Raw genomic sequence first — 25,777 nt, 5'->3', positions numbered from 1 at the left:
TTTAAAAAAAAAAAAAAAAAAAAAAAATTAAAGGAGCTGGAGAAACAACAGCAAATAAAGCCTAAACCCAGCAAGAGAAGAGAAATAATAAAGATCAGAGCAGAAATCAATGAAATAGAAACCAAAAGAACAGTAGAACAGATCAACAAAACTAGGGGCTGGTTCTTTGAGAGAATTAACAAGATTGATAAACCCCTGGCCAGACTTATCAAAAGAAAAGAGAAATGACCCAAATCAACAAAATCATGAATGAAAGAGGACAGATCACAACCAACACCAAAGAAATACAAACAATTATAAGAACATATTATGAGCAACTCTATGGCAGCAAATTAGATAATCTGGAAGAAATGGATGCATTCCTAGAGATGTATCAACTACCAAAACTGAACCAGGAAGAAATAGAAAACCTGAACAGACCCATAACCACTAAGGAAATTGATGCAGTAATCAAAAATCTCCCAATAAACAAGAGCCCAGGGCCAGATGGCTTCCCAGGGGAATTCTACCAAACATTTAAAGAAGAACTAATACCTATTCTTCTGAAACTGTCCCAAAAAATAGAAATGGAAGGAAAACTTCCAAGCTCTTTTTTGAGGCCAGCATTGCCTTGATCCCAAAATCAGACAAAGACCCCATCAAAAAGGAGAACTACAGACCAATATCCCTGATGAACATGGATGCAAAAATTCTCACCAAAATACTAGCCAATAGGATCCAACAGTACATTAAAAGGATTATTCACCACAACCAAGTGGGATTTATCCCTGGGCTGCAAGATTGGTTCAACATCCACAAATCAATCAACGTGATACAATACATTAACAAAAGAAAGAACAAGAACCATATGATCCTCTCAATAGATGCAGAAAAAGCATTTGACGAAGTACAGTATCCTTTCTTGATTAAAACTCTTCACAGTGTAGGGATAGAGGGTACATACCTCAATATCATAAAAGCCATCTATGAAAAACCCACAGCGAATATCATTCTCAATGGGGAAAAACTGAGAGCTTTCCCCCTAAGGTCAGGAACACGGCAGGGATGTCCACTATCACCACTGCTATTCCACATAGTATTGGAAGTCCTAGCCACAGCAATTAGAAAACAAAAAGAAGTAAAAGGCATCTCAATCAGCAAAGAAGAAGTCAAACTCTCACTCTTTGCAGATGATATGATACTTTATGTGGAAAACCCCAAAGACTGCACCCCAAAACTGCTAGAACTCATACAGGAATTCAGTAAAGTGGCAGGATATAAAATCAATGCACAGAAATCAGTGGCATTCCTATACACCAACAACAAGACAGAAAAAAGAGAAATTAAGGAGTCGATCCCATTTACAACTGCACCCAAAACCATAAGATACCTAGGAATAAATCTAACCAAAGAGGCAAAGAATCTGCACGCAGAAAACTATAAAATACTCATGAAAGAAACTGAGGAAGACACAAAGAAATGGGAAAACATTCCATGCTCATGGATTGGAAGAACAAATATTGTGAAGATGTCAACGCTACCTAGAACAATCTACACATTTAATGCAATCCCTATCAAAATACCATCAGCATTTTTCACAGAATTGGAACAAATAATCCTAAAATTTGTATGGAACTAGAAAAGACCCCAAATAGCGAGAAGAATGTTGAAAAAGCAAAGCAAAGCTGGTGGTATCACAAAGCCAGATTTCAAGCTCTATCACAAAGCTGTAATCATCAAGACAGTATGGTACTGGCACAAAAACAGACACATAGATCAATGGAACAGAACAGAGAGCCCAGAAATGGACCCTCAACCCAATGATCAACTAATCTTCAACAAAGCAGGAAAGAATGTCCAATGGAAAAAAGTCTCTTCAACAAATGGTGTTGGGAAAATTGGACAGCCACATGCAGAAGAGTGAAACTGGACCATTTCCTTATACCACACACAAAAATAGACTCAAAATGGATGAAAGATCTAAATGTGAGACAGGAATCCATCAAAATCCTTGAGGAGAACACAGGCAGCAACCTCTTCGACCTTAGCCACAACAACTTCTTCCTAGAAACATTGCCAAAGGCAAGGGAAGCAAGGGCAAAAATGAACTATTGGGACTTCATCAAGATAAAAAACTTTTGCACAACAAAGAAAACAGTCAACAAAACCAAAAGACAATGGACAGAATGGAAGAAGATATTTGCAAATGACATATCAGATAAAGGGCTAGTATCCAAGATCTACAAAGAACTTATCAAACTGAACACCCAAAGAACAAATAATCCAATCAAGAAAAGGGCAGAAGACATGAACAGATGTATCTGCAAAGAAGACATCCAAATGGCCAACAAACACATGAAAAAGTGCTCAATATCGCTCGGCATCAGGGAAATCCAAATCAAAACCTCAATGAGATACCACCTCACACCAGTCAGAATGGCAAAAATGAACAAATCAGGAAACGATAGATGTTGGCGAGGATGTGGAGAAAGGGGAACCTTCCTACACTGTTGGTGGGAATGCAAGCTGGTGCAGCCACTCTGGAAAACAGTATGGAGGTTCCTCAAAAAGTTGAAAATAGAGCTACCCTATGACCCAGCAATTGCACTACTAGGTATTTACCCCAAAGATACAAATGTAGTGATCTGAAGGGGCACGTGCATCCCAATGTTTATAGCAGCAATGTCCACAATAGCTAAACTATGGAAATAGCCTAGATATCCATCAACAGATGAATGGATAAAGAAGCTGTGGTATATATATATATATATATACACACACACACACTCACACACACATATATATACGTATATATACACACACACAATGGAATATGATGCAGCCATCACAAAAAAGAAATCTTGTCATTTGCAACAACGTGGATGGAACTAGAGGGTATTATGCTAAGCGAAATAAGTCAATCAGATCAAATTATCATATGATCTCACTGATATGTGGAATTTGAGAAACAAGGCAGAGGATCATAGGGGAAGGGAGGGAAAAATGAAACAAGATGAATCAGAGAGGGAGACAAACCATATGAGACTCTTAATCTCAGGAAACAAACTGAGGGTTGCTGGAGTGGTGGGGGGGAGGCAGGGGGTGGCTAGGTGATAGACGTTGGGGAGGGTATGTGCTATGGTGAGCACTGTGAATTATATAAGACTGATGAATCACAGACCTATACCCCTGAAACAAATAATACATTATATGTTAATAAAAAATATATATAAAAAAAGAAAATTACTGAGCAGAAAAGAAAAAAAATTAATTTCACTCTTTTTTTTCTGTTTTAAGATGGCTATTAGAACATATACAATTACCTGTGTGACTCCCATGATATTTCGTTCAGTGCTGCGCTCAAGAATAGTTAGACCTGGCTAGAAGTCACCTGTGAACTTTGTCTTTTAGGGGGTTAGGAAGTTTTCTCAGCTAAATGTAGTTAGTACCTGAAGCCCCATCATTAGACTTCAAACTTTCAGGCTAAGCCCTGCCCCCTTTCGGTTCCTCCTGGGAAATGCAAACCTCAGCCAGGAGTTTTTGGCAGCTGTTCAGTTTGGGATAAGTGAATTTTGTAGGGGTCCTTAGCCAGGTCTGGGCCTCAGAACCAAGCACCAGGAAAATAAAAAACCCTGAACAAAACAAAGACCACATTGCTCAGCCCCACCACCAGGGATTCTAATTTCCTAGTTCTAGGATGAGGCCCAAGAATCTGTATTTTCATAATATTTATGGCTAGTGGGTGGAGGTGAGAGAACAGGACAGGAAATGTCCCTGTAAGTTCAGGCCTCCGGCGGCTTTAGAAGGCAAGACTGGCAGAGACAAGGGGTATGTATGCGCAAGCCAGAAGAATGGAACCAGGAGGCTCTGACCCATGGCAATCGTTTTTGGTCATGCTATGGCAGGCCTGAACCCTTCTGTTGGGAGAAGTCCCAGTAGTTACTAAAACTGGGGGCTGGCCTGTCCTGCTGGGCTAACCGGCTGCACCAGGAGCGACATCTTACCTCACACATACCCTACACTCTCCACCACCAGGCCTGCAGCTCAGTGCTCGGGTGGGTTGGCCTGGGCAGAGGACCAGCTTGCTTACCACTGGTGCCTGTTCGCCAGCTCCCAGGAGCACGGCTCCCTGCTTCAGCTCCTTCCTAGATTGTTCAGGGGCAGAGCCCCATGGTATTTTGTGGGGTGTGGGAACCTCACCTCCCAGTCCTCTATGGAGCTCTGCCACTGAGCAATCTTGTCGATGTTTTCAAGCCTCCGTTTCCGTTCGTTGATGAGCCGGGCCACGTTCTTCATGGCATGTAGGGCTGCTTCCACGTCCTTGAAATCCCTGGGGCAGAAGAGAGATGGAAGAAGGCCACACTTCGGAGAGCAGAGAGGGGCCCCCTGTGGAGCTGCTTCCCTCTGGGGCTCTGCCCTCGGCCAGTTCTTCACCTGTCAACGCACACCTGGCTGGGCACAGCAGAACGGAATACCCCATTTTTGTCCGGTCCCCTCCTTGCAGCAACAGCATGCAACAGTGGCACCTGTTTGACTGTGGGCTGCCAGCCAGCACCTACAGCAGTGGCCACCCACAGCCAGTACGCGACACCCCGGCTGGCCCCCAGCCCCCGCTCCCCCACAGCCTCCTACCTGTGCTGGGGGGGTGTGTACTTGAGCAGCTCGGCCAGCTGCAGAGGGTACTTGCAGATCTTCTGCACAGGGGTCAGCAGGAAGCCGTCCAGCGAGATGTCGATCATCTTCTGTAGCAGCCGGCAGGCCTCAAAGAAGTACACGTACTTGCTGAGCTTGGCAAGCCGGGACAGCTCCACACAGGCATTGGGGTGGTTGTTGCAGTACTCTGAGTAGATCTGGAAGTCCGCTTGCTGGGGGCACAAGCTGGAGGTTAGCATGGGGAGCCCCTGCCCCTCAGGCCACCCAGGCGCCTCAGGCACAGCATCGGGAGGGAGCGGGAGCAAGCGTCTGCATTTCCTTCAGGAGCTGGGCTCGGAGGACCCAGGCTCTGTCTACTCACTTCACTGGGCGCAAACTATGTGGAATTAGGCACGGGGATGTGAGAGACCTGAAAACTCAGGCTTGTGTGTGCACTGTCGCCACCCAGCTTTCTCAGCAGGGCCCTCAGCAGAGATTCTGACTGTATGTCTGGTTTTTTGGATGAAATCAATGATGCTAATAAGGAAGCGTTATAAGACCAAAAACCAGAGAGAGAAGCAGAGAGAGAGAGAGGACAGGAGAGAGAGGGAGAGAGAGGGGGAGGGAAGGAGAAAGAGAGGGAGAGAAGGAGTGAAGGAAAGGGAAACTGGGAAAGAGGGGGAGAGGGAGAGAGAGGGAGAGGAGAAAGGGATTAAGAGAGATTAAATGGGGGCGCCTGGGTGGCTCAGTTGTTAAGCGTCTGCCTTCGGCTCAGGTCATGATCCCAGTGTCCTGGGATCGAGCCCCACATCGGACTCCCTGCTCCGCGGGAAGCCGGCTTCTCCCTCTCCCACTCCCCCTTCTTGTGTTCCCTCTCTCACTGTCTATTTTTCTGTCAAATAAATGAATAAAATCTTAAAAAAAAAAGAGAGAGAGAGAGATTAAATGGATGCCAGGGTCTATGGCTATGTCCCCTGGATTGTTCTCCTCCTCGGCCCAAGTGTCTTGCTTATCCTTCACAAAGCTCTTTCATATCTGAAAGACAGCCACTGCCACTTTGTTCAACAAACACAATGTGACAGATATATCCACATTGTGTGTGTATCGTACAGGAGACTCACGGTGCCTTTTTTTTTTTTTAAGTTCCATCTACCTAGAGCCAGAGAAAGACTGGGTGTGCCCTAGAGTGACTAGGACTTCACGGACTTAGGTGGGAAAGGAGGGTAACAGCAGTTGGCTGGCTGGTGGGTTGCTGGAATGGTCACACTAGGTAATATCGATAAAGTGCCTGCCCCACCCCCCCGCCCCCATCACAGCTCTGCCTGCTGAATAACTGGCTGCAAATCCCATACTCACACAGGTGCTCTGACCCGTCCCCAGTTCCTGCTCGGGAAGTCTAAGGTCTCCCTTTCCAGTTCTCCTCCTGCCACTGGAGTGAGGTGCCAGGGCCCTTCCAACACCAAGAAGGAACCCACATTGTCCTTCATGGGCCGGCCTTGGCATCCTCGGCTCAACTGCATGTGACTGCCACAGGAGAGGGATAGTAACAAGTGCCTTCCTTACCAAGCAAGGCCAGGAGTCCATCTAGCCTAGACCAGGCCAATGAACCTTGGCTAAATTCCAATTGGCATTTAGCGTGGAAGTTAAGCACTGTACATTCCACAGATTCCAGTTTTCTCAGTGTGTGAGGAAGCCAAGAACCTGTTAGGAACAGCTCTGAGGATGCTCAACAGGTAGCCCAGCCCAGCTCTGTCTTTTACTTACTCTAGCCCAAGCAAAGCTTTTCAGGCAGATGCCCAGGCACCCCTGCTCCAAGGAGCCCTCTCTGGCTTGGTCGGCCTCCCAAACAAGAAGAGACACTGCTAAAACCGTGTGGGAGCATGAGGGCAAGGTGGGCAGTAGGGGTGTGGGGCCTGGATGCTTCTGGGCAAAGAGCAGCAGGTTGCCTGGGCTTTAGCCTACAGGGTCGACTTCTGAGGGGAGGCAGGCACGGGAGGCAAGGGCGAAGGGAGGCTTTGTGCTGGGGCCGGGGGGTTTGTGTGTAGCCGGGCGCGGACCCCCAGCAGGGATGGGCAGGGCAGGGGGCCCGCGTAGTGGGGAGACAGGGTGCGTGGGTCCTGGGCAGCGGGGTGTCCGGGGCGGGGCGTGCTCACGTGCTCCAGGAAGCAGGCGCCCAGCTCGCTCAGGTGGGGGCGCTCCCTATTGAACCTCTGCTCCAGCGCCTTCACAAACGCCTTCTGGCACCGGTAGATGTCCTCGATGTTCCCGAAGATGGTGCGCAGCTGCTCCTCGCTGAACATGTCGGCGCGCTTGCGACACTGCCTGATGTAGCCCTGCGGCCCGCGGCCCATCAGGTCTCTCTCCCGGCACCCGCGTCCCCCACGCCACCCTCCGCACCCCCGGCCGGGCCTCACCTCGCAGATGTCGCGCAAGTGCTTGATGTAGTCCCGCTCGGTGCTGAGGATCTCGTTGATGACGTTGGTCCGCATCTGGTCCTTGCTGCTCTGCGCCTCGGCCCCTCCATCCGCGGCTCCGCCGTCCCCGGCCCGCAAGGCCTCCTCGTCGGCGGGCTCGTCCTGGTTCACCCGCAGCTGCAGGCAGCGCGAGGCTGGTCAGCGCCCCTCAGGTCAGCCCCCGCCGAGGCTCAGCGCCCCGCGACCGGCACGAGGCGGCAGCGGGGAACAGAGGCTCGGAGGACGTGTAGACCCGGCAGCCCCTTTCCCCCGGCACCCGAGACCGCGCCTGCCCCTCTGAAGGCACCCTTCTCCTCTCGCTCCTCGGCCGGTTCTGGACTCAGTGCTGGGAGCGGAGCACAGATGCTCACTCTCTTGGGGTTCGGACCCAGGGCCTGCTCACACGGGGCCGGCCCTCTAGGGGCTGTGACAGAAGAGGATGGGTGACGGGGCCTTTCTGGCTCTCTGACCTGTAAGTAGGACAGGCTAGAGGTGGAGAGTGGGCAGTTCATCCACGGGGTTTGGGGCAGCAGAAGCAACGAACCCCAAAGTCTGGGATATCTCCTCCCCACTGCCCTCTGCCTGGCCTTTGAGAAGGCACCATGATTCCTTCCTAGGAGACCAAAGGCTGCCACAGGAAGGCTCTGGGTCCCCTTCCTGTGAGCTCTTGTGCTAACGACTTAACTTGTCCATGCCTCAGTTTTCTCAGGTGTAAGGGGCTGTTCCCAGCTCCCAGGGCATTGTGAAAGTTATAATTGAGAAGCCTGTCCAAATTTTCTGCACGGGGTTTAGTAAATGCCCGGTGCTGAGTTGTTTGTGGTGATGGAATTCTAACAGGCAGATTCCCCCTGGAGGAATGCACACACCATCATTTCTGACCCGTTCCTTTCTGGACACTGAGGGCACCCTGGAGGGAGGGGTGGGAGCAGGCAGGAATTGGTGATGGCTGGGTCACAACTCTGTGGCTGGTCTTCTGGACACCTCGATCCCCATCTCCATCCCACAGCCTTGCAGTCCCAGCACAGCCCTGAGGGTGGGGGAAGGCGGGGGCGGGGCGGGGGGGAAGTCCATGCCCAGGACCTCCGACCCCAGAGCAGTTTCAGGTCTGCATGTCTGAGCAGAGCCACTGGGCTCCTAATGGGCAAAGGAGAAGCACACAGGCTGTGCCATACCCGCACAAAGCTGGCTGGAAACCAGCCCTCGCCGTCAGCAACACGACCCCACCACCACTCTCTGTTGGTGGCATCCATTACTTCGATGACATCCCCAGCTTTGAAGCCCAGTTCCTGGTCATCCATGGTGACATGGTCCCAGAGTGCTTCAGCACAGACCACACTGCCATCACTGATGAGCTGTGGAGAGAGCCACAGATAGCAGATCAGTGGGCAAGGCTGTCATGGACCTCCTCATGGGGCAGGGTGCTCTGCCCTCTGTCCTCCATCCCTCAGCAGCCCTGCAAAGAGGGGATCCTGACTCAGGTTACAGAGGAGTGAACGGAGGCTCCCTCTGAGCCCGTCACTCTTCAAGGGACAGGACTATGCCCTGGGCATGTCTAGACTGGCAGGGCTCGTGATGAAGCCTGAAGTGAACTAGAATCCTGGTGAGCCACAGAATCTGAGAGGCAAGTGTGTTGCTCACTCCCCTGCACAGGGCACACCTTCCTCCCACCCCACTGGACCAGTGAGTCACTTACTACTCTCAGCTTCATTTACCATCTGTGCTCTGCTCTGGGAGGCTGGGGCTGAGCACAGCAGGCTGCATTTCTTCTGTGCTAGCTACCCCGTTAGGTTCTCCCAATGTGGCACTGGAGGGGACCACAAGGCCAGAGGGAGAAGGGGCTTACTCCCTCCCACTGGCTTCCTGTGGCCTTGCATTACCTGTGAGGTCACCTGGCAAGCACCAGTGCCACTCCTCCTAGGTACGGGGCGGGGGGGGGCAGGGGGTGGGGGGGGGGCTGGCGCCCAGCCATCACAGTAGCTGGATCTGGTTTGTGGTGATTTTCGAACACTTGTGGAACCAGTCTCATGGCCCTCCCCTGCCATCCCAACCTGCACTAGCTGAACAGCACCTAGCCTCAGACTTTCAGGTCCCAAGGCCCACAGGATCCTCAGCTTTAATTATTCCAACCTCTTTACTTTATTCCCTAGCTCTAGGAGGGGTAGGTACATCTTGCAGCTGTTATCTCTGTAATGGATACTTCAGGATTGTTCTTGTGCACTTGGTTTTGGGGTCAGGAACTTTATACCTGGCTCACAAGTCTTTATAGTAATTTCTCTCTGCTGAAATAATTTGGTGTGTTTCCTTCCTCCCACATGGTCACGGACCTCACATCAGGAGGGATGCTCCCCTGCCCTGAGGGGCAGGGAGATGGGACTCCCGCCCTCCTCCATGCCCCAGGCAGCCCTTGTGCTTAGAGCTCCATTTGCCGTTGGGCGGATGCCTGCTTTCCTGTAATGTGGGCTCAGTTTCTGCTCCATGAATAATGAATGGCTCTGGGGCTTAGGACAAGAGGAGGGGTAGGTTGGGGGCTATACAAGAGGTGAGGTCCAGAGGCGCTTGGGTGGTTCAGTCGTTAAGCGTCTGCCTTTGGCTCAGGTCATGATCCCAGGGTCCTGGGATAGAGCCCCGCATCGGGCTCCCTGCTCAGCGGGAAGCCGGCTTCTCCCTCTCCCACTTCCCCTGCTTGTGTTCCCTCTCTCGCTGTGTCTCTGTCAAATAAATACATAAATCTTAAAAAAAAAAAAAAAAAAAGAGGTGAGATCCATGTCTGCTGGGACCAAGTGTTGGCTCTGCAGGGTGGCTCTTTGGCAGTCAAGGCCTCAGAGCGTCAACCAGTCAGGCCCTCTGCAACCAACTATTTCCTTCTCTGAGCTGCTCGCCTCTGTTCCCACTCGTGCGTATGAATCCTTCTTTGGCTTCAGGTCCAGTGGGGCCTTCTCTGCGTGCTCCCCGTGCAGTGTGTGTGCTGTTCCTCACACTGAAATGGGAACCAGAGCAGGGCTGCAACAGGACTGTCTGGATCTCCAGCTGACATTTCCAGTAGCTAGGGGGTCTCCCCCAGGCCCTGAATGGGCAGGGTGAAGGGTGGGGTAGGCCACCTGGATACCAGAGCCCACTCAGGCTGGAACCTTCCTCCAGGGTAGGGCCTGAGCAAGCACATTCAGAAACCTCCAGTTCGTGTTTTCTGGGGATGAAACCTGCTTTAAACCCTGATGAAACCACTCCTCCGAATGATCTACAGCCGACGTGTATACCTACGCTCCCATGCAAAGCCATTCAGGGGCTGCAGGTTCCTGATGCCCACCCAGGGGCCCTGGGCACCAAGCACTGGGTTATTCCTGGGGGGCTGCATGCCTCCTCAAGGGACCATTGAACTCACCCCAGCTAAAAAGACCTACTACAGGCATGTCCTCTTCTGCAGGAAGGCCTGGCCCCCAGGATCAAGACCTCCTGGCTGCAATACGAACAAGATGAGACAAGAGGACTCAGCGAGCCACATGAAGGTGCCTGCTGTACCCAGGGAGCAAGCACTAGACTAGGCAGCCCAGAGCAGGCACGTTCCACATGAGGAGGCTACCACCTCTAGCCTTGGAGGATCTTGCCTGAAGACAAGGAAGAAGCAGGGTACTCAAGGGTGGGGTGGGTGAGCCAATGAGAATGTGGGCTGCAGGTGAATGTCCTCTTTCAGGGACAGTGATCACAGGTGACCAGATACATCAGGACAGAAGATGTGTGTGACCAAGGGTGAGTGTGAGCATAAGGACAGAGAGTGTGTATGACCTCAGGCAAAGTGTGTGCATCACAATGGAGGGAATGTGTGACTACAGGCTATTTGGGTAGTTTTGATCCTTGAGAGGTGCGTGTCCTGAGACTCCCTCTTCCTGCACAAACCCCGACATGCACCTGCCAACACACATTTATACACTCGCTACTGGGATGCTACACTCTGATCTCCTGAGAACAGTATGCCACGCTGCAGGTGAATGCCGTCCACCCTCAGTTCACACCAGCTGCACATGCAGGTCTCCAGGACAGTGTGGAAGCCACCTTTCACTGCTGGAGCCCAGGCAGGGAGGACGTAATGCAGACATACTCCACACAGCCCAGCTTCCCGCCATTTCCCTGCCCAGGTCGTTCCCTACTAATACTAGCCAGATCAGGTGTCTCCTCCTAACCCTGGGTTCTCTCAGATGAGCCCCGGGGAAAGCCCCTCTTGTATGGGCCAGTGCCTCCTCCCGCCGCTGTCCTCTGCCAGCCTTGCAGAGAGGGGGCGTCCTACACAGCTGGTTTCCTCTATCGCTGCAGACGTAGGGCTTCCCAGAGAGACCATGGTTCCTGACACCTTCATGGACAAGTCCCGACACCTGTCTTGTCCAGTCAGCCAGAAGCCCTTTCTGGTAGTGGGGGTGGCCACCTTTGTCACTTCCTTGTCCCAGTGCCTTGCTGTGCACAGAAGGTACTTGACAGACATACAGCCATGAGGAATTCCCCCGATCTCCCTGCGCTTTGGTCCCGACTGATGCCCACAGTAACCATGTGCTCTCCCTGGGCCACAAAGCTCCTCTACGGATCTGCAAATGCAAGGCACTCTGTCAAGTTATAGCAATGACGTTAACCATTTATGTGATGTCACCAAGATAAAATGTAGCTCTAAGAGTTCAGAGAGGCATTCTACCTCCGACAGCCCAGAGGCCACGAAGGCCCACACTGGATGGGTTTCTGGGCAGAGGCCCTTCCTGATGCTCTGTCTGAGGTGCAGCTGCATGGAAGCCCAGATTTAAGTCCAGCAGGCTGAGAGGCAAGGGTTGCAGGCTCTTTCTTGGCCTGGCAGAGGGGAGCAGAAGCTGGTTCTGAGACATGGAATATTTATGTGGAGGCAGTTGGGGAACTGTCCCCATGGAGGGACAGGGGCAGGATCCACTCCTGTACCTCAGAGATTTTGACAGGCTTCAGGAAGCCAGGCTTTGGCTCAAAGTTCCCCCTGATGAGCACCCACGACCTTTCCCACCCTGCCCCATCTCCTCCTGTCTCTCACATATGCAGGCTGGTGGAGGATTCCAATCAGATAGTCTGGGAAGGAATGTGGCTCAGCTTCTTTGGGCCCCTGTACAGCAGGGGACAGAGGGTATTCAGAATGCCCACCTTCCAGGGGGTGCAGGAGGGGCTCTGCCTGTAGTGGGGGCACGTTGACTGAGACCACTAAGACCTAAAATGGGAAAAGCAACTGCAGATGACATGTGAAGAGGAGCCCACTCATCTTCCCAGACATTTTTCAACCCACACAGAAACGCATGTCCAGTTCCGCTCACATGGCAGTCACATGTACAGTTTCCAGACAACCACAGACAGCCGTGGCCACAGCTGCATCCGCATCCTCAGCTACACATAGAGACACGCCATTTTAGACACACGCACGCGCGCGCGCGCACACACACACACACACACCACGGCACAAAGGACAGATGGAAAGACCCTGTGGCACAAGTGTCATTACGCCCGAGTCACCTGCAGGGCCGCATCCCCAGGGGGGCACACACACAGACCGGGCCTTGGCACATGGGGCTGGCAGGGGAGGCCTCCCCTGGTGGCGTCCGGTGCGGGACTCACGGGGCCCAGACGGGGCCAGACGCTGCACCTTGGGCCACTGCGGGCTGCGAGCCGCGGCGGGCACCGAGGAGGACGGGGCTGAAAGGGAAGACGCGCGGCGGCCGCAGGAGCCCAGCGCCGGCGCCACTCACCCCTGCGCGGTTCCCCGCGGCGCCCTGCCCGGGCGGTCAGCGGAAGGCCAGCAGGAATATCAGCACGACGTTGATGAGGACCAGGAGCGCCAGCACCGCGAAGACCACCACGCGCTGGGCGCCGGGGGGCAGGTTGCAGCGCAGCAAGGCGCGCAGGGCGCTCCCGGGCGCCGCGGGGCGTCGCCGGGACTGCGGGGCCCTGGCCATGGCGCCCGGCCTCCCGGCTCCGTGCGGCCCGGAGATGCCGCTGCGATAGGGCGGGAGCGGGGCGGCCGGGAGCGCCCGGAGTGGGGCGGAGCCGCCTGCGCTCGCCGGGCCCGGGGCTTCTCCCGCTCAGCCCGCGACACGTGCGCCGCGTCTCTCAGGCCCCGCAGCCCTAGCAACCGAGCGGCTGCAGGGGCGGGGGAGCCGGGGCGGGAGGGGTGAGGAGGCTTGGACTTGCGCGGCGCTCTGCCCTGGGCGCCTCCCGGGGTGTGTGTCCGGGGGACCTCAACGCCCCCTCGGCGGTTCTGGCCCACGGCCGGCAGGGCGTAGAGGACCGCGGCGGCGCTCGGGGCAGGGGTGGGAGGAGGCGCTCCGGGGTGCCGCGGGCCTTTACAGGTCCTGGCGCACGGCGGCCGTGGGGATGGGCCAGCGGTTCTGATTCCTTTTTTTTTTTGCATTGTACTAAGTTTTTTTTTTTTTTTTGCGGTTCTGATTCCTAACACCAAGAGCTGTCTTGGCCTCCACTTCAGAGGAGTAAATGCGGCTCTGAAAGGTCCGGTAATTTGCTCACTCATAAAATCTCATGGGTATACAGGGATGGTGGAATCAGGATTTGAACTCAGGACAGACTGACGTCATCCACATCAAGGTGCTCCATTCAGGTCCTGACTCAGGACCTCTCCTTACTGACCCATCAGAGCAGCATTTTGATCCTTTGGAAAAGCAGCTGGCTTCTTCAGCTGCTATTCCCCGCCTCCTCCCAGATTTATTGAAGTATAAGTGACAAATAAAAATTGTATATACTTAAGGTGCACAACTTGGTATTTTGAAACAGGTATACATTGTGAAATAATGACCACAATCAGGCTAATTACCATATCTGTCACCTCACACAGTTACCATTTGTGTGTCTGTGTGTGGTGACAAGTCTTAAGATCTATCCTCTTAGCACATTTCAAGCGCACAACACAGTATTTGTTAACTATGGTCACCATGCTGCAGGTTAGATCTCTAGAACTTATTCATCTCCCAGACACTTTGTATCCCTTTGTCTGACATTTACCCATTTCTCCCTCCCCCAACTCCTCTCCTCTCTGCTTCTATGAGTTTGACTTTTAGATTATATATATGAGTAAGATCATGCATTTTTCATCTTTCTGTGTCTGGCTTATTTCACTTAGCATAATATCCTCCAGGTTCATCCATGATGTCACAAATGTGGACTTTCCTTTTTTTAAGGCTGAATAATATTCCCTGGTATATGCACCACATTTTCCTTGTCCATTTCATTCATTCATCAATGGGCACTTAGGTTGCTTCCATGTCTTTACTACTGTGCATAATGCTGCAATGAAGATGGGAATGCAGATATCTCTTTGAGATCCTGATCTCATTTCTTTTGGAACACCCAGAAATCCTTTACTCCACATTGTCACCAACACTATTCCTTTGTCTTTTTAATAATAGGCATTCTAAGACATGTGAAGTGATACCTCATTGTGGTTTTGATTTGCATTTCTCTGATGATTAACAATGTTGAACGATATATCTCTGTTGGCCATTTGTGTATCTGAGAAATGTCTATTCAGGTGCTTTGTCCATTTTTAAAATGAGTTATTGAGTTTTTTTGCTATTGAGTTGTATGAGTTACTTATATATTTTGGATATTAATCCTTTATCAGATATATGGTTTGCAAATACATTCTCCCATTCCGCAGGTTGCCTTTTCACTCTGTTGATGGTTTCCTTCACTGTACAGAAGCTTATAGTTTGGTGTAGTCCCACTTAACCTATTTTGCTTTTGTTACCTGTGCTTTTGGTATCATATCCAAAAAACCATTGCCCAGACCAGTGTCAAGAAGCTTTTCCCTGTTTTCTTCTAGTAGTTTTATGGTTTCAGGTTTTTGGTTTAAGTCTTTAATCCATTTTGAGTTGATTTTTGTGTATATCGTGAGGTAAGGGCCCAGTTTCATTCTTCTGCATGTGGTTCAGCAGCTTTTTAAAAAAATCCTATGTCAGGGGTACCTGGGTGGCTCAGTCGGCTGGGCGTCTGCCTTCGGCTCAGGTCATGATCGCAGGGTTCTGGGATCCAGCCCCACGTTGCCCTGCTCAGCAGGGAGTGTGCTTCTCCCTTTCTCTCTGCCCCTTCCTCTGCTGGTGGTCGTGTGTGCTCTCTCTCAAATAAAATCTTAAAAAAAAACCCCAAAAAAACCTATGTCAGCTATGCAGGAGTTTCCACTGTCTTCCTGACAGAGGCTGCAACTTAACACTGTAGGGATTGAAGCTCATGTGCAGGTGTCTGTCAGTCCATCCACAACAGTGAGCTCTGTCACAGTCACCATGCCATCAGAAGGATGCAGCTGAGGGGGCTGAGGAGACTTAAAAGCAGGTCAGAAGTGAATAGAGATTTCTAGGCTCCATATTCAACACTGTGCCTCCTGGGGCACGAGTCATGGAATATGTGCAGAGGTGGGTGTTCACATGTAGGTGACTTTGTTTCTATATGTTCAGGTTTCCAGGTGTGGGTCAGTACCACATGCATGTGAGTGAGTACAGATGCATGCACTGAGGACACCCCCATCCTGCTGAACACCCTAAGCAGATGCTGGGATGTGTGCCAGGGGAGGGTCAGGACTGTGTCCAGAAGGGCTGGCTGCCTTCCTCAGATCAGAAGGTTCAGCCTAGTCCCATCTGTCTGGTTGTGGGGTAAAAGTCTTCTTGCTGTATCTCTTCAGTTCTTCAGGGAACTAGGCTCAAGACTTGCTCCCTCAAGCTCTCAGAAGGATGGTGGGGGAACAGACGGCATCAGAAGGCTCCCTGCCGCCCCAAATCCCAGGGCTCTTCTGGTAAGACTGTGTGACATGCCCTCTGGTAGGGTGTGGCTCAGAAGCCCTGACTTTGGGCCCGGCGTTTTATCGTACCCCTGTGCTTCCAGAGCCATCGGACACCAAAGAAGAAGGGTCAGGAAGCAGTTCTGGGGATCCGCTCGTCAGCTCAGTGCTGCGGGCTGTGGGTCTACAGCGCTCTGCCTGCTGCTGTTCCGGCCCTGGGGGTGTGTTTTAGGGCTTCATCCAAGGCCCAGTTCTGGGGTCAGACCTCCCCTGTAGCTGACCAGCCTGGGGCAGAAGAACCTCTGAACCTCTGAACCTCTGAACCTGGGCTGGGACCAAGAACTAAGATCTAAGAGGTGCCCTCTGCCCTGCCTGAAAAGAGAACAAAAAGACACTCCTCCTTTCAGCCCTCAATTCCAAAAAATATGCTTGGGCTAAGGATACCCTCAGGCCTGACTGCAGGGATAACTGCCCAGCCCAGGAGGGCTTGCTCAGAGCCTTGTGAGGCAGGGAGAGGCTGGGAAGAGGGGGAGGAATCAGGCAGACAGGCCCAGGCCTGGGTCACTGGCATCTGGACAAGGCACTAGACAGGGCAATGCTGAAGAAAGAAAGGGACACTTCTAGGCACGGACGTGAACTCCTGTAGCAGCGCCTGGACAATCACGAGGTGCAAGGCACGCGTGAGATGCAGGGAACACAGAATGAACATGATCCTGTGTCCTTTCTCACTCTTGTCAGGGCACATACATGCCCTGCCTGCCCCCTGGACCCGACAGTCTTGTATCCCAGGGCCTGGGACATTCCCGGACATGAATGAAATACTCAGTGGATATGTCACAGACGTGCAACACACACATCCACACACCATACTCAGAACCTTCTTGTGCATGCAGGTGTGGGCACATGCACTCACTTCTGTACCCAGAATACCAAAACGCTTCAGTGTTCTCCCCTGTGTCTATTGCTCTTTGGGCCAGATGGTTTGAGCTCCCTTCTGCTTGGAAATTGAGATGTGGTCTCTCTTTCTGAAGTCAATACAAACAAGAAAGTGTCACAATTTAGAACATGATACATGTGTCTAAAAAATACAAATGAATGTGTGATTTTAGAGCAGGATAAATATTCTTTAGTATGGACTTTTGACATCTGTTGCTTCTACAATCTCTAAGTATGAAACTCACGTTGACCCTAGCAAACCTTCTTGCCATGCATGTGAGCCAGCAGTGAGTGCTAGAGGCTTCAGGGAATGCACAGTGGGATTTGCTGCTCTTGGAAGGCCAAGTGAACTAGCCTGTTATTGGAGAATCACCTTTTACAGCTCTTCAGTTTCTGATAAAGTGGGTCTATTTAATGCTGCCAAAAAATCATAATGGGTGCCTGCCTTTCCTGAGTACCTTATACACCTGTATAAGTGACCCTCCTATAGCTCCCCGTGGGACTCAGGTGCCACATCCACCCCACAAGAGGAGACTGAGGCCCTGAGGAGAGAATGGCTTGACACATGTCCCCAGCTAGCCAGTGGCAGGATGGGGGGAAGACGCAGGGTTGTCAGCCTCCAAACCCAGGCCCTGTCCTTTATGCTATACTGCCCTGAAAGGGATCTAGAAGTGCAGGTGGGTGTCATAAAGGCGAGCAGCCTGGTGGACCCTGACCAAGTCAGGAGCCCAGCTTCCAACTGGCATGAGCTTGCTGCATCCCTGGAGAGGGGCTCCTCGGTCTGGCTGGCCTCCTCCGGGATGTGACAAGTCTTTCCCCGCAGAGGCACATCCAGGAAAGACAAGTACCCTGGAAAGCACTGAGTTCTCTAAACATAAGAAACAACGTTACCACCCTGTCTACTCAGGAGCCCCAAATACCAAGAAAGACCTTCGAACTGAATAGGAAATAAATTCTCTAAGTGGCCAAAATAGGTGATATTCAATTCATAATCTAAATTACCTTCATTTCCCTCATAAAGGTGCCCTCTGCCAGAGCTTATTTGTTCTTTTAGAGTAGTCCTGCCTCTTGGCTTCCCTCATCCAAAGCATCTTAGAATGAAAAACTTGTCAAGGGCTGGGGCACCTGGGTGGCTCAGTCGTTAAGTGTCTGCCTTTGGCTCAGGTCATGATCCCAGGGTCCTGGGATCAAGCCCCGCATCAGGCTCCCTGCTCGGCGGGAAGCCTGCTTCTCCTTCTCCCACTCCCCCTGCTTGTGTTCCCTCTCTCACTATCTCTCTCTCTCTGTCAAATAAATAAAAATTTAAAAAAAAAATCTTAAAAAAAAAGAAAAACTTGTCAAGGGCCTCGGAAGGCCCCTCCGCACCAGCAACACAATGAGACGGACCAGAATTTCACCATCAGGAAGGACACACGCAGCTACGGAAAACAGACGCAAGAACTCTAACAACGCAGCACCGATGGTCACACACCTTTTCAGAGTCCCTAAAAGCTGTATGTGAGTATTTCCTTTTTGTTATCATCCTCATTGCTGGAAATTTACTGAGAACCCACCACATGCCAGGGTATATACATTATTTCAGTCAGTCTTCAGGTAACCTCATGGCCATCCTATTTTACAGTTAAGTAAACCAGCATTCAGAGGGTTTACCTGCTCAGAGCTCCACACCTGGCCCAGGGCAGGGAGGAACTCCCACCCAGGTCTGGGGGGGCCCCAACGCTCAGATTCTACCCCCTGCACCATGCTGCTCCCCACCAGGGCTGGGGCCCAAGACTGAGGAGGGCAGCCTGAGACTTCAAGGAAAAGCAAAACCATTATCTGTGAATTCAGCTTAAGATGACATAATTTTAGAACATCTTCCATTCAAAATAGCTGATGAGAAGTACTTAAAGACTTTGTGTATTGGAAAAGTCAACTTACTTGGATATGTGCTATTTAACACACCATGGATTTTGAATAAAGCATTATTTAATGACTTCTAAATCATTGTTCAGATCTGGGCCTGAGAGAAGAGTTCGTCCACCATCTACAGTTTGTACCCATCTGTCGAATAGGTAATGAGGACAGCATACTCCTTGAGGGCTTCTGAGAATCCTACCAGCCCATTCATTCACTCACACTATTCATAAATTGACCCCCTCCTGAGGTGCTGCAAGATCCTGGGTGGTCAGATTCTGGTTTTGATGAGGCAGAAATACATAGTAGCTTATGACCAGGAAGAGAATGCAGTGTAATGGATGTGAGTTATGAACCACATTATGTTTAGGGCTCCCCTACCCGCTGAATTAAGTAAAAAAGAAGAGGGGGAGAAAATAGGAGTACAAATGAGAAAAAGAGAGGAGTCAAGGTCTCAAAATGTCTCTGTCCTTGGAGAATGCAAAAGGAGTCCTTGGTATGGGAAGCAGTTTTGCCTGGAGGAAGTATGTCACTAATTTCTTCTGTTAAGGTAAGAACAGCAAACAAACAAACAAACTTGTACACAGTTGTCATAGCAACCAGAAAGCTTTTTGAGCTCTTGGAGTCAATAGGAGAGAAATCAATTTTCACTTGCCTTGCTTTCCATCCTGCCCAGACAACTTCTTGGAGGGACAGGGCGCTAAGCCCTGGCCTCCTTTCTGCCAAGCAAATCTTGTTCCATCCAGGATGGCTTACAGGGGCTCTTATGGGGAAGGACAGACCAGCACTCTTTCATTGTAGGTCCTGGGTCATGCCTGCCATTCTGGGTTCCTTGTAGGCCATGAAGGCAGAGGGGCAGGTCCTGTATTTGGGGAAGCTCTGCTGGTGCACCCCACATCCTTAAGTGAGAGCCACAGGCTGAAACTGTGCTGTGTACACGTGGGGCGTCTGCCATCTGCTTGGAGCACAGAGACTGTGGACATCTAGGCCTGTGCGAGCATGCTGGACTCACCCTGACATCCAGGCCATCTGTCCCAGCCCCATCCCTTCACCCATGCAGCCTTGACCCTACCTCGTTGATGGCCAGCTGCTCACCACCCCCTCCGGGGTGGCTGTAGTGGTGGCTGGAGCTGTGCATGTCCTCATACAGGTCCTCCTCACTCCCCGCCTCATCAGCACGGATGGCTGTGTCCAGAACTCCATCAGGGATAGCTGGAAGGAGAGACACCAGCTGGCAAAGAGGAGCTGAGGAAGGGAGACAGGCAGAGCAGGAGATGAACCTTTTCAGGATAAATGCTCCTTTTTTGAGAGGAGGGAGAAGACCTGGGAACTAGTTTCTCAAACCAGTTTTGCTGCAAAAACATGGTCTGGTTGAAAGAGTGCACAGGTTGATGTTCGCCCCATCACTGTTAATCACCTACCATTCAATCCCCACCACCTCCCTAAGAAAGGAAACAGAAATATCTGCCAGAGCATGACACTCAAGAGTCCCCTCTAGCTGAATTCAATTCAAAGCCATCTACCAATGTGCCAGGTATGGGAGAAGGCCCTTAAGAATAATGCTAACAATTTATTATGAAATATATATGTATCCAAAGAAATACACAGTATATATATTTAAGTATAGTTTGGAAATTAATAAAATGAATTCCATAGTACTTACTCTGCTTAAGAAAAATACCAGAATCTTAGAATTCAACCACCTGCATGCCCTACTCCAACTGCATCCCCCTCTCTTTCCTTTAGAGCTATCCATTATTTCTATAAATCACACCCATGCTGTGTTTTAGCATTTATTTCTGTTGAGTCTTGCATGTTTTGACCTTATATAAATGGGACCATCCAGTAGCATTTCTGCTTTGGCTGGCTTTTTTTTTTACTCAGCTGCTTGTGTAGCTGTGATTGATTCATTCTCACTGATGCACAGTCTTGCATTTTATGAACATGTTAAATTTTACATATCCATTGCACTGCTGGAGAGCAGTGGGTGCTTTTCTGTGTTGCTGCTGGTATGAATGATGGTACTGCAAACATACCTACACACCTCCTGGGCACATGTTCCACAGTTTCCCCTTGGACAGTGGTTCTCAACCTCTTTCTCATTACTACCCCCTAAAGAGCCTTTTATACATTGTTTTCCTAATCGTCCCAATGAAACTTTAATACCACAAATATACTGTATATTTGTTATGTTCCATGGCTCTTTGGAAGGCCACAAATCATTGTCATGCCTAAGATTTTTGTCCTCTTTGGCAAAATCATTACCCCTGGTGTGAATTGATGCTCTAGGGGGGGTAGGGCCCAGGTGTGGCATCCCAGGTGTGGCATCCCTGGGTCCTAGGTATGCCAAACTGTTTCCCAAAGCTATTCTACCACTTAAGATTTCCGACAGTGGGGCACCTGGGTAGCTCAGTCGGTTAAGCGTCTGACTCTTGAATTCAGCTCAGGTCATGATCTTGGGGTCATGAGATGGAGCCTTACCTCAGGCTCTACACTCTGCATGGAGTCTGCTTAAGATTCTCTTTCCCTCTCCCCCTGCCCTTTGTCCCCTGTGTGCGCACATACGCTCTCCCTCTCTCTCTAAAAAAAAAGCCTTCCAACAGTATGTATGAATGTTCCCACCACACCATATCCTAGCCAGCTCCAAGGACTGGCATTGTCAGACACTGTTGACAGGCTGATGGGTATGGAATGGAATCTTACTGTGGTTTGAATTTACATTTCTCTGATCGCTAATGATCACTAATGAGGCGAACACCTTGTCTATGTTTATGGGTCATTGGTATTTCCTTTAATGTGAAAAATCTATGTCTATTGAGCTATTGGTCTTTAATATAATCAATAATGAAAAAAATATATTTCTATGTATGTGTATATATACATACACTGCCCCAATTCTGCATACTAAATCTTTGCCGCCCACTTGTATCACAAGTATCATCTCCCACTTTGTAGCTTGTCCCCTCTCTTTTTTTTTTTTTTTTAAAGATTTTATTTATTTATTTGACAGAGATACACAGCGAGAGAGGGAACACAAGCAGGGGGAGTGGGAGAGGGAGAAGCAGGCTCTCCGCTGAGCAGGGAGCCCGATGTGGGGCTCGATCCCAGGCCCTGGGATCATGACCCGAGCCGAAGGCAGACGCTTAACGACTGAGCCACCCAGGCGCCCCAGCTTGTCCCCTCTCTTTAAGATGCTTTTGATGAACAGAAGTTCTTAATTTTCATATAGGCAAATTTATCAATCATGTCCTGTGTGGTTTATATTTTTTGTGCTTAGGAAATTCTTCCCTACCTCAAAGTTGCAAAGATACTCTTCTATGTTATCCTTCAATGTTTTATAGTTTTTCTTTTGACATTAAGTTTTTATTGCACTTGGGAATGCTTTTTGTGTATTGTGTAGGTTGAAATCTGTAGTATTATGATTTATAATAAATTTTATATTTGGTCTTTGACCCTTTCCAGGCACAGAGCTCCTAAAACTCTTGGGATGTCCTGTGATAAGAGTGATAAATGTTTCTTTTGTTATGTTAATGATGACTTTTGGAAAGCCCCTAGGTAACCCAGGGATGGGGCTGCCCCTCAACCCACTTCTAGGGAGGGGAGAAGGTCTGGACCAATAGCCAGTGGCCAATGATTTAGTCAATTATGCCTACATAGTGAAGCCTCCATAAAAACCCTAAGGACAGTGTTTGGAGAGTTTTTTGGTTGGTGAACACATGGAGATTTGGGGAGAGTGGCGCACCTGGAGAGGGCTTGGAAGCTCTGTGACCCTTCCTGCATACCCTGCCTGGGACTCTCTTCCATCTGGTTGTTCCTGAGTTCTATCCTTTTGTAATAAATTGGTAATCTAGTCAGTAAAACGTTTCTCTGAGTTCTGTGAGCCGCTCTAGCAAATTAAACCCAAGGTGGGAATTTGTTGGAACCTCCCATCTATAGCCTGTGGATCAGAAACACCTTGGGCTTGTGACTAGTGCCTGAAGTGGGAGAACAAGGGCGGTCTTGTAGGACTGAGCCCTTGACCTGTGGAATCTGATGCTAACTCCAGGTGGAGAGTGTGAGAATTTAGCTGAATTGTAGGACAACTTGCTGGTGTCTGAGAAATTGCATGGTGATGGGAACACACATGAGAATGGGATCCACAACCTTTAGAATCCAATTTCATTTTTTTCTGTAAGGATAAGCAATTTTCTCAGCACCATTTATGGAATAGACAGTCTCTTCCTATGGATCCACAATGTCTGCTCTGGCCTTAAATCAAGTTCTGGACTCTATTCTTGTGGGAGGCAGAGTAATGGCCTCCAAAAGATGTCAAAGTCCTAATCCCTGGAGCCCACGAATATGTTATTTTACATGACAAAGAGGAATTAAGATTGAAGATGGAATTAAGTCTGCAAATCAGCTGACATCAAAATAAGGGGATTATTTTACATTCCCTGGGTGAGCCAAACATAGGTGAAAATATTAACTTTGAAGACTCATCTCAAGCAGTACCTCCTCTGTGAAAGTCTTATATAACATCATCACTCCAAGGACTGACATCGGTTTCCATCTCACTCCCAAGGTGCTTTGTACAGACAATCATCATGGCACTTATCATACATCCCCTATACATTGCACTGTCTGACCATCTCCCCAAAGGCAGTAACCATGCCTTATTCATTGATGTAGACTTCAGTGAGTGTTAAAGAAATGAATGGGTAAAGAGATGGATGGGAGCATGGTGGACAGAGGAATGACTGAACAGGTGAATAAAAAAAATGGAGAGATGAATAAGTGAATGTAGGGAGGCCTGGAGGATGATGGCAAGTAATGGAAGGCAGAGCCTGTGGGGCCTGGCAGAGCCAATGCCTGGAATACAGCTAAAGATTTGTGCATGTGGCCGAATATGGACACAGAAGCACGGGACTTGATGAAAGCAGCACTCTGTCCCTGGAACTGGAACTGACTGGAGAAGCCCTCTGCTCCAGCCTGGCAGCAATGGTCTGAGTCCAGCTTGGGGGCAGGAGCTAAGAGCCCTGCCCCTGACCCACACAATCAAGAGTCCCAAGGAACCCTCATCATTTTTATTTCATTTCTGTTTTTAAACTGTTATTATGGAAAGTTCTAAATAAGCACAAACGGAGAGAATGAATCTTGTACATCCATTATCCAGCTTCAGCAATTCTCAACACGAGGGCAATTTTGTTTCATCATCCATATCCCCTCCTCCTCCAGATCCTAGATTTGACATAGTTTTATCTGTAAAAACTGTAGTATATATTTATAAGAGATGAGGACTTTGTCTTTATAAAAAAGTCACAGCAATACACATCTAAAACAAACTATAATCCATCAGAAGTTGTCTTAGTAGCATACCTTCTCCTCTAGGGCATTAAAAAAACTTTTTAGGGGCACCTGAGTGGCACAGTTGGTTAAGTGATTGACTTTTGGTTTTTTGCTCGGGTCGTGATCTCAAGGTCATGAGATTGAGTCCTGTGTGGAGCTTTGCACTCAGTGCAGAGTCCGCTTGGGATTCTCTCTCCCTCCCTCTGCCCCTCCCCCTGTCTAAAATAAATAGATAAATCTTAAAAAAAAAACCTTTTTATTTTGAAATAACTATAGAGTATAGGGAATTGTAACTGTAGTGCAGAGGTCCTGTGTACCCTTCACCCAGTGGTTACAGCTTATGAAATTCTAATATAATATCACAGACAGGAAAATGACTTTGGTACAATGTGTGTTTATGGTTCTACATCATTTTATCATCTGTGTAGATCTGTGTAACCACTATAGCAACCAGTATGTAAGCTTTGGAGGATAGCTTTTTCACTCAGCCAAATGCCCTTGAGATCCATCCAAGTTGTTTGTATTTATACCTCATTCTTTTTGTTGCTTACCAGTAGTCCATGCAATGGATATACAAGTTTGTTCAACCATTCAACCCACTGACAGACATCCAAGTGATTTCTAATGAAAGTACTATGAACATTTGTGTACAGGTTTTTGGGTGGACCTAAATTTTCACTTCTCTGGAATAAATGCAATTGCCCAGGGGTATAATTGCTGGGTCATATGGCAACTGAATGTTCAGTTTTCTAAGAAACTGCCAAACTACTTTCTAGAGCAATTGTACCATTTTACATTCTCACACTCAATAATGTGTGTTTCTCAGAATCCTTATCTGCATTTGGTATTGTCACAATTTTATATATATTTTTAAAGATTTACTCATTTATTTGAGAGAGAGAGCAAAAGTGGGGGGAGGGGCAGAAGGAGAGCAAGAGAGAGAATCTCAAGCAGACTCCCTGCTAAGCTCTTAGCTCCCAAAGCAGGGCTTGATCATGACCTGAGCTGAAACCAAGAGTTGCACGCTCAACTGACTGAGCCACCCAGGTGCCCCTGTTAACAATTTTATATTTTAGACATTTTGATAGGTATATAGTGATAATTGCATCATGGTCTTAATTTGCATTTCCCAAAGGGCAATGCTGTTGAACATTTTTTCATGTGCTTATTTCTCATCCATGTATCTTTTCTGGTGGAGTATTTCTTCATTTATTTTTGCCCCTTTTCTAATTAGATCGTTTATTGTTTTGATGTTGAGATTTGAAATTTTTTTTTTTATTTTTTAATTTTTAATTTTTTTTAAAGATTTTATTTCTTTATTTGACAGAGAGATATATAGCAAGAGAGGGAACACAAGCAGGGGGAGTGGGAGAGGGAGAAGTAGGCTTCCTGCTGAGCAGGTAGCCTCATGTGGGGCTTGATCCCAGGACCATGGGATCATGACCTGAGCCAAAGGCAGATGCTTAACGACTAAGCCACCCAGGTGCCCTGTATTTTTTCATCCTCTTACAAGGGTTTTCATGAGCAAAAATTTAAAATTTTGATAAAGTTCAATTTATTTATTTTTCCTTTTATGGGTAATGTCTTTGGAATCATGTCTAAGAACTCATCACCAAACCCTAGTTCCAAAAGATTTTCACTAATGTTTTCTCCTAAAAGCCTTATAGTTTTACCTTTTACATGTAAATCTATGATCCATTTTGAGTTGTGTTTTTTTTTCTTTCTTTCTTTTTTTTTTGGTCAACTGTTGTACCCTAGATAAACTAGATGATATAGACAAATT

At 49.0% G+C, this 25,777-nt stretch overlaps 1 protein-coding gene across 1 annotated transcript in view; it reads right to left on the bottom strand.

The window, feature by feature from the left end:
- The window catches only part of ARHGEF4 (Rho guanine nucleotide exchange factor 4), a 121,729-nt gene that overhangs the window by 5,045 nt on the left and 90,907 nt on the right, over positions 1-25,777 (bottom strand). The window contains exons 3-8 of the mRNA XM_044913238.1: positions 19,742-19,914; positions 8,237-8,416; positions 7,026-7,202; positions 6,765-6,944; positions 4,612-4,844; positions 4,180-4,309 (exon numbers count right to left, since the gene is read on the bottom strand). Of these exons, the coding sequence (XP_044769173.1) occupies positions 4,180-4,309; positions 4,612-4,844; positions 6,765-6,944; positions 7,026-7,202; positions 8,237-8,416; positions 19,742-19,914 (1,073 nt within the window). The remainder of the gene's footprint in view (positions 1-4,179; positions 4,310-4,611; positions 4,845-6,764; positions 6,945-7,025; positions 7,203-8,236; positions 8,417-19,741; positions 19,915-25,777) is intronic.

The sequence above is a fragment of the Neomonachus schauinslandi genome, chromosome 3 (genome assembly GCF_002201575.2).
Source record: "Neomonachus schauinslandi chromosome 3, ASM220157v2, whole genome shotgun sequence".
NCBI classification, from domain to species: domain Eukaryota; kingdom Metazoa; phylum Chordata; class Mammalia; order Carnivora; family Phocidae; genus Neomonachus; species Neomonachus schauinslandi.
The sequence above is the reverse complement of the archived record's forward strand: the minus strand, read 5'-3'. Positions and strand labels throughout refer to the sequence as shown.